The sequence below is a fragment of the Thermoascus crustaceus genome (genome assembly GCF_041956765.1).
Source record: "Thermoascus crustaceus strain CBS 181.67 unplaced genomic scaffold VTN00scaffold_1, whole genome shotgun sequence".
NCBI lineage: Eukaryota > Fungi > Ascomycota > Eurotiomycetes > Eurotiales > Thermoascaceae > Thermoascus > Thermoascus crustaceus.
Genome location: NW_027192527.1, coordinates 4,351,453 through 4,359,655, shown reverse-complemented (window position 1 = coordinate 4,359,655; position 8,203 = coordinate 4,351,453). Strand labels below are relative to the sequence as shown.

At 48.0% G+C, this 8,203-nt stretch overlaps 3 protein-coding genes and 1 non-coding gene across 4 annotated transcripts in view; 2 read left to right on the top strand and 2 right to left on the bottom strand.

The window, feature by feature from the left end:
* VTN00DRAFT_1567 (uncharacterized protein) overlaps positions 1-1,698 on the top strand; it is a gene marked incomplete at both ends in the record, with an annotated part of 2,417 nt that extends 719 nt beyond the window's left edge. The window contains 2 exons of the mRNA XM_069427688.1: positions 95-1,502; positions 1,556-1,698. Coding sequence (XP_069292269.1) covers positions 95-1,502; positions 1,556-1,698 — 1,551 coding nt within the window. The remainder of the gene's footprint in view (positions 1-94; positions 1,503-1,555) is intronic.
* Positions 1,699-2,791: 1,093 nt separating this feature from the next.
* On the top strand, positions 2,792-2,874 carry VTN00DRAFT_t29. Its single transcript has one exon. It is a non-coding gene; the product is annotated as a tRNA-Leu (tRNA).
* A 1,917-nt stretch (positions 2,875-4,791) lies between these two features.
* On the bottom strand, positions 4,792-5,480 carry VTN00DRAFT_1566 (uncharacterized protein; the record flags this gene model as incomplete). The annotated part of the gene is made up of 3 exons (XM_069427687.1): positions 4,792-4,967; positions 5,059-5,190; positions 5,360-5,480. The coding sequence occupies 3 exons, from the start codon at positions 5,478-5,480 to the stop codon at positions 4,792-4,794; spliced, it is 429 nt and encodes a 142-aa protein (XP_069292268.1).
* A 1,750-nt stretch (positions 5,481-7,230) lies between these two features.
* Positions 7,231-8,038, bottom strand: VTN00DRAFT_1565 (uncharacterized protein; the record flags this gene model as incomplete). The annotated part of the gene is made up of 2 exons (XM_069427686.1): positions 7,231-7,903; positions 7,980-8,038. The coding sequence occupies 2 exons, from the start codon at positions 8,036-8,038 to the stop codon at positions 7,231-7,233; spliced, it is 732 nt and encodes a 243-aa protein (XP_069292267.1).
* Positions 8,039-8,203: the final 165 nt, after the last annotated feature.

The window sequence follows — 8,203 nt, the reverse complement described above, 5'->3', positions numbered from 1 at the left end:
CTCTCTCTCTCTCTCTCTCTCTCTCTCTCTCTATATATATATATATATATTTCTGCTTTATGTTGGACAGTGACTGAGTCCTTGGATTGAGCAGCAACATGAACGCGACGCCGTCAGCTACGATTCCTTCTCCGTCGGCCTGCACCTCCAATCTCAAGGCATTCACGCCAAACACCCCATCGTCATGATCCCCGGCGTCATCTCGACCGGTCTGGAGAGCTGGGGCACGGACGACAACTCGCGCCAGTACTTCCGCAAGAGGCTATGGGGCAGTTGGAGCATGATGCGCGCCCTGGTCCTGGACAAGGCCGGCTGGAAGAACCACATCATGCTCGACAAGGAGACTGGGCTCGATCCGCCAGGCATCAAGCTTCGTGCCGCGCAGGGCTTCGATGCCACCGATTTCTTCATCACGGGTTACTGGATCTGGAACAAGATCCTCGAGAACCTCGCCTCGATCGGATACGACCCGACCAATGCCTTCACAGCAGCCTACGATTGGCGCCTATCGTACCAGAACCTCGAGGTCCGCGACCAGTACTTCAGCCGTCTGAAATCCTACATTGAGACTGCTGTTCAGGTGGGGAATGAGAAGGTGACATTGGCATCGCACAGTATGGGCTCGCAGGTCGTCCTGTATTTCTTCAAGTGGGTTGAAAACGAAAATTACGGAAATGGCGGAAAGGACTGGGTCAATCGACACATTGACTCATGGATCAATATCAGTGGGTGCATGTTGGGAGCGGTCAAGGGTCTGCCGGCGGTCCTATCGGGGGAGATGAAGGACACGGCGCAACTGAATGCCTTTGCCGTCTACGGCCTGGAAAAGTTCCTGTCCAAGGAGGAGCGTGCGGAGATCTTCCGCGCCATGCCAGGGATCTCCAGCATGCTGCCCAAGGGCGGAGACGCCGTGTGGGGGAACTCGACTTCGGCTCCCGACGACCAGCCGGGACAGCCCTTTACCTTCGGCAACCTGCTCAACTTCCGCGAGAGCAACTCCTCGTGGACGCAGAAGAACCTGACGACAGCCGAGAGCCTGTCCTACATGCTTAACCAGAGCGAGGACTGGTACCGCAACCAGGTGTTGAGCAGCTACTCCCATGGTGTAGCCCACACGAGAAAGGAAGTCGAGGAGAACGAGAACGACCCTCGCAAGTGGCTCAACCCGCTCGAGACCCGTCTGCCCCTGGCCCCGGATATGAAGATCTACTGCTTCTACGGCGTTGGCAAACCAACTGAGCGCAGCTACTTCTATCAGGAGGAGCGGGACCCGTTGACGAAGTTGAACGTCAGCATCGACACCACTGTCACCAACGGCGACGGCGTCGACCACGGTGTGGTCATGGGAGAGGGAGACGGTACCGTGAACCTGCTGAGCGCGGGATACATGTGCGCTAAGGGCTGGCGCTTCAAACGGTACAATCCGGCGGGCGTGAAGGTCAAGGTGTTCGAGATGCCTCATGAGCCGGATAGGTTCTCACCTCGTGGTGGTCCGAATACAGGTTTGTCTCCATTCTCCCTACATATCCATAGACTTTGCTAATCTATATACCAGGCGACCACGTCGACATCCTCGGACGCGCATCTCTCAACGACCTCATCCTCCGCGTAGCCGGAGGGAAAGGAGACATGATCGAGGAGAACTACGTCTCCAAGATTAGGGAGTACGCCGAGCGCGTTCAAATCTTCGACGATTGATACCTACACCCTACATACATACCCTACATACCTAATGAACGGAGCTGAACAGTCACCAACTTGTGTATACCTCTTTCCTGTTATCATGCATTACTCGTCTTTTATTCTTATTCCCCCGTGTCGTTCCAGAGGCCCTTATAAAGGCCGTGAGTAGTGTGGGATTCCATTGGGTTGTACTTATTTGTTTCGTTTCGTGATGAAGATTGGGGTCACGGGCGTTGTTTGCATTCTTCAAGTTCTTTGATTCGGTGAGATGTTAATGTTAATGTTCACTGTCACCCCTCCTTTTTTTTCTTCTTCTTTTATTCGAGTGATGAGGCGCTACGTCTACAAATGACAGCACCATTGTTCGATATTCCCATAGAGATGGAGAGATTAAGGAGGACTTTGGGCGTCTGTCTGTCTGGACGGTACCTGGTCCTTGCGAGAAAGAGAAGGTTAGTCAATCTGTATGGAATATACATACACCAGCATTGATGTGTTTCGCCTTGGATCTAAGACTCATAGATTACGTACTTGTGTTGTACTACAGCTCTTTTTACGTATGTCAAATCCACAAAACTGGAACCACTCCAAAGCGGACCAACCCAACCAGATGAATTATTACCTCACTCTACCTTTCAACTTTCCACGAAGGTTGGTTGCTAATCTGAAGGTTGTGATTCCGGTCAGTTAGCAAATCCTGTGTTGTAGGTTTTTTTAGGTAGGTCTATCTCAGCTCAAAACTATTACGGCAACCGTGGGTGGATAAGTCTTCAAGATCAAAAATTTTATCTAAGGCTCTATCTATATAAGCCTTTGTCTTGAGAGAGTCTACCAAGAATCACACACAGCGTGAGGTCTATACAGTCAAAATAGCACAAGCGGGATGAGCGAAAAATGGAAGAGCGCTCGCTGAAGTCCTCACACATGCCCTGGACCACAATGCAAGTCTGACGCCACCATTGCGCCAAAGGGGCCTCTTGCTCGCCATTAGGAATAATTGATGATTTTAAGTAGCCAGGGGGCCGCCGTGCCTTACCTTTCATTTCATCTTTGGTAGCCTTCTAAAAAATTTATTAAAGCAAATCAGTGCTTTTCGTCTTGAGTGAATGGCAAGGTGGCCGAGTGGTTAAGGCGGCAGACTTAAGTTCTGCTGATCGAAAGATCTCATGGGTTCGAACCCCATCCTTGTCAATCTTTTCTGTTTTTCTGCCGCCTCTCACCGCCCTCCTTTCCCGGTTCATACGCGAAAAAAGTTTTATTACCAGTTATTTATTATTTAGAAATCTAGTAAAATTACTATAGCAAAGCTTAATTCAAATTAAACTATAAGAAATATCTTATAGCAGAAGTCCGGGGTGTGACGGCGCGGCAGGCATCTAGGCGGTAAGGTAGGCGGTGTTGAGCATTTCTTTGTCTCTGAGATACTGCCGGTCCTACTTGCCTATATATCTCATGTTGCACGAAGCTCTGCAAATTCTTTCCTTTCTTTTCCTCTCATGCTTTCGATTTTGTATGACTAGCTACCATAGTAATCTATCTCAATTTCCTATGCATGAGCGCCGTCACACGGGGTTTCACTTGTCTCCAGGGAACAAAAAGAGCCAAGAGTATCCAGCTGCATGTTACAACGCTTGCAGAAGTGAGGCTATGAGAGGGGAAGCTCTCAGAGAAACTACAGGCCGACAAACCAATTCAGGATACAATCAGACCTCTTTCGATTCAGGCCATACGAATCGATGAGGGGTCTTCGATTCAGTCCCCTAATCAGAAGGGCTATTTCGATTAACAATGTATATAAAAAAGACGCTCCTTAACCATGGGGATCAGGACCCCGCGGTCAACTCAAATAGCAATCTAGATAGCAATACTGCTAGTAACAGCCTATTCATCCATCTCTTTCTCTTGCTTCCTGTCCTCAAGATAAACCCAACAAGCCTCCGCCTAAGAAGTCCTAGGTCCGCCGTTACACTGCAAGGGAATAGCAATCGAACAGAGTCAGATGGACGCCTGCGCAGGGTTGCGACCACATCCAGATACTAACTCCAGTTCTAACCCGAAGAAATTGATGAAGGAATATGAAGTTCGGTACTTCTGGACCAAAGGAAGCTCACTTTTATATGTAATCCCCCTTCTTTGACCGCTCCAGAATGCTCCAGAAGCCTTGGCTAATCCTTTGATCTCAGTTTTGCAGGTTTCAACTACCCAAGACCTTTGATTTTCTTATACAAAGAAATCAGTATCCTGCTTTGATTGAGATCCCCAAATCCCCCGGATCCGTGCGGGTGAGACCGGGTGGCGGTCTCATGCCAAAGGGAGTATTCCAGCTGGTCCGAGACCGCGGAGTTCCACACAAGCATCTGGTGCGAAGGAGGCACCGACTGCTGGGAACTTCCCAGAGACAGTGTAAGAATAGCAGCCTCAGAATGTGTCTCTTTGCTGCTTCGGCGAAAACACAACTGACACATGACCGTGTCCGCGGATGGTAGAACCGCAGAGAATGATACAATCAACTTACCATATCATGGATTAACCGTCCTGCCAACCGTCAACAACGGCTTTCTCCACCCGCATATGACTGACTCCCTTACTATTATTGCAAAAGAAATCAGGCATTACTGCCTAAACCTAGGGTCACCATCATGTAAAAATGCAAACCCTCCATAGGTAACTCTGAAGTTCTGCTTCTTGGGATTGCAGGACATCCCTATCTGCTGGCACGTAATAACGGTGCTCAATTTGCGATAATGAGCCCGTGTGCGAGCTACTGAGTTTTTTCGGGACGAATTCCATGGTAGGACTTTTTCTCATTTTTAAAATTTGAACCTTTTCCAGGGCCAGGAATAGTACTCTTTTGAAATTCAATCCATTGTTCTGATAAACAGAAGGGTTAAGTACCATACCGATACCTCTTGTAGTACACAGAAAGCCCTTGGAAATAAAAATCCCACACCTCATATATTTCCAAAAACACCTCAAACAGCTAGTAGATCGCCCTTCCCATTCAGTATATATATCCATACTCCATCATAATTTCTTTTCATGCAGGTAACGGAAACGAAAAAAAAGGAGGCACCATGCGGATAGAATATATAAGTCGTAGGTAGTCATCTAGGTGACTGACGACGATCGAAGATCCATTCTATCCTCCTGGGCAAAATGAAGGGAAGGCAGAGGTGTCCAAGCATGAACATGAACCTGTTGACGCGACATGACTCTTGTTCGAGAGAGAGTATGTATCGTACTACGGTGGATGAGAGTCTCTCGAGTGCCGGTGCCAGTTTCCACTGCATTCATTTTTGTCAACTTAATTTGTTCCTTGGTGTATTCGTTGAAGGAATGAAGCGTTGTCTTCTTCGGACTATGGGGTGAACTAACGGCTTATATCATTGGAGAAAAGACCATCCTCAAGGCGTGTCTCCCAGAGTGTGTTGTTGATTCCTTGGCGATTTAACAAGGGCATCGGTATCGGCATGGATAATGCATGTGGCATTTGGACTTGGTTTGGATCTATACAGTACATACACATATGCGTGTGTCAGCAAAGAATTACCAGTATTTAACTGCGATTAGATGTCATGGTCTCTGTTTTTGTAAACAAGCAGTATTTTTTGGTCGACAATACCGTATACATCATATATCTGACGACAAAAAAAAAGAAGAGGGGAAGAAATCTCACAAGAATCCCGAAGGTTGGCAAGGTGTTGCTTTATCGGCCTTACGGTCCTCCATATAACGAGTAGGGATGGGGGGAGAGCGACAAGCAAGCCGATAATGCCGATGACGATCTCAGCCGACATGGGGGTCGATCAATACGAGCTATCTAGGTAGGTAGGTACTAGGTAGATTAGGTATGAAGAAAAATAGGTAGTGAATGCGAATCAAGCAGTTATGGTGGAATGAGAAGTCGTGTTCAAAGCGACGAGCCATCACTGACTTTAAATATGAATTAACTGCTAGATCCAAGCTCAGACTAGCATAATGTATTTCACACTATATCGCCTACGAAGTCTGCGCAATCCCACTGTGCGGCTAGGACTTGATAACTGACTCGCACTAAGGTCTGCCGTGGCTGAGCTTGAAAACCGCGGTCGGCAGCAGAGCCGTATCCCTCGTTTTGGGCGTCTTGGTATGCAGGAGGCATCCTGTGGAGCTAGCAGAGGGCGTAGCGTCCCAAAGCTGCAGAATGATAGGCAAGTTCCAGAAAATATTAAATTTAGTTCAAGAAGGTGTAAGTTACAACGAATAAGGATGAAGCGATACTTGACAGGTTCCGATCCACCTTATGCTACCTTCGCCAGCTTACACCTCACCAGCAAGGCGATCTCCCACAGCTCCGAATCCGCGCACCGCAAGGCAGCAATGACATTTTCCAAGAGTAGAAGGAGATTTTATTTTTTTAAATATTTATTCTAATTTGTTGTGTAGAATTAAATATATCATGCGTCCGGGTGATATTGGCTGATTCTTAGATGGGCGGCGCAGCAGCCGGCAGTACTAGGGCTGGACCGATGATCATGCGAGATTTGCTCTGGTCGGATCGCCAGCGGACGCTCCAGATTCTGGATGGGTCGTCAAGTATACTCCAACAGTGATGGTGAGGATGTGAGGAACTGCCATAACAGATCTCCAACTCTACAGATGATGACGTAATTTTTCTGTCCAGCAGAAGCTACTGATCTCGAACACCAGTGAAGCTGGTCAATGGGCGGCCGTTATTGGGGTGGGAAGTGTCCTAGTCCGTAAATTGAAAATTCTCATAGGTCTTGAAGAGTTTAAAGGGGCAGACTGCCCCCGAAATCTGTTTAAAACTCCAAAAGCCACTCGATCACTTTTGGTCCCTCCGGCACGACTGGCCATGTTGTCGGTGGATCTGATCCTCTTCGTCAATCCCCAGCGGATGCGTGTGCTACTCCGTGCTCGCAGTTGGCCCTCCAGACGCCAGAAGAGCGGATCAATCGTTTTACTCCCATCCACCCACTATCACTAACTAAACCAGGATTAAGACTAAAAACCAAGGGTCTATACCTTGCGGGATGAGACGAGATGATATCAATCAATCCATTCCAATGGAAGTTACACGTCAGTTGATTTACATCTCGATATATGCAGTAACAGTACATATCCATCAGTGTTATCTGTCTTATCTGAAAAGCATGCATACTGCGTGAGAGGAAATGCCAAGAGAAAGCGCTGGAAAGCTTCGAGAAGTCCACTTTTATTTGATTAAGAGATGTTCTAGTGATTAGTAGTACAGACTGACGCAAGTCCCGACTTGCCATGTCAAGTCTGCAATCCAGACACCAACGATGACTGTACAGATCGTACTACAATTACACATAGAAGAGAAGAAAGCGAAACCATATGTACAGTAGGGCCAACCGCGGACTGGTTATGAATTAATATACTAATTAATAATACTAGCAAAAAAACAGCCACCTCACAGTTTACCTCTCTCAACCCTCGTATCGAGGGTCGACTGAAAGGTGAATGGTGCGGCACGCCCCCCCCCCCTTCCATCAGCTCGAAAATAGGATAGGAGTAGGGTGCTCAAGGTATCGTCGTGTATAGAGAGCTGCGACAGAGGTGCTGGCCGGGCTGCCTGTCCCGACGGTGACTGTGAAAATCCAAAATCCTCGAGGTCGGAGCTATCAAGGAGATGCCTCCGCGCATCATCCTCCAGCCACCTCGGCCTCCACGCTCGTTTCCAACCAAGCTAACATCTTCCCACTTTCCATGTCTGCCACAACTCGAAACAAGCGTGCTGTTCGGGAAAGTAGCCGAATCAGCTCGGCTGCGGGGCCCGTTCTCTCCACGCAGGATGTCAAACGAAGGTATGTTCAGAGGATGACTGAAAAACAGCATGGTCCCTCCTCTTCCCAGGTCTATATATATGTGCTCATGCAATGAAAGTCGAATAACAATATTGTCAATATCACCCCGAAGTCTACCAAAACTTCTACTGCAAGCGAGCGAAGTGCATGCAAAGACGCCAAACTCTTTTTTTTTCGTTTCCATCTTCCCATTCCCAGGCGCCAGGCGTAAGCGATCGACACGAACCGTAAAATAATTCCGATCGAGCCAGACAAGTAAAAGAACAGCTTGACCGGTAAAATCAGATAACGAAGGACATGGTTCGAAGCAAAGAAGTCTCCCATCTGTGGAACGGGACGCATGAGAAGCTGAACTGTACAAGCGAGTGTCTCCAACGGCAGCAGCCGGGCTACCCAGACAAGTCGCAGTAAGCCGACGTCTGATTCCGAAAGCCACCGGAATTAATATTATCGACGAAGTTTCACCGAACACTGGTCCGGGGACCAAGTGCGACACGGCTAGTTGGTTCGGTGACCGTATGCATGTACAATCAACAGTATGCCCAGTCCAAGCCGTACAAAATCGAGGTCGTAAAAACCACAAGAGCAGCTGCAAAGAAACGTTTATTAAATATGTATGTGTCGAAATCCGCTCAATGCAAAAGAAGTCAGAACATGTCGTGAAACGTGAAGAAAGCCGCTGTCAGAAA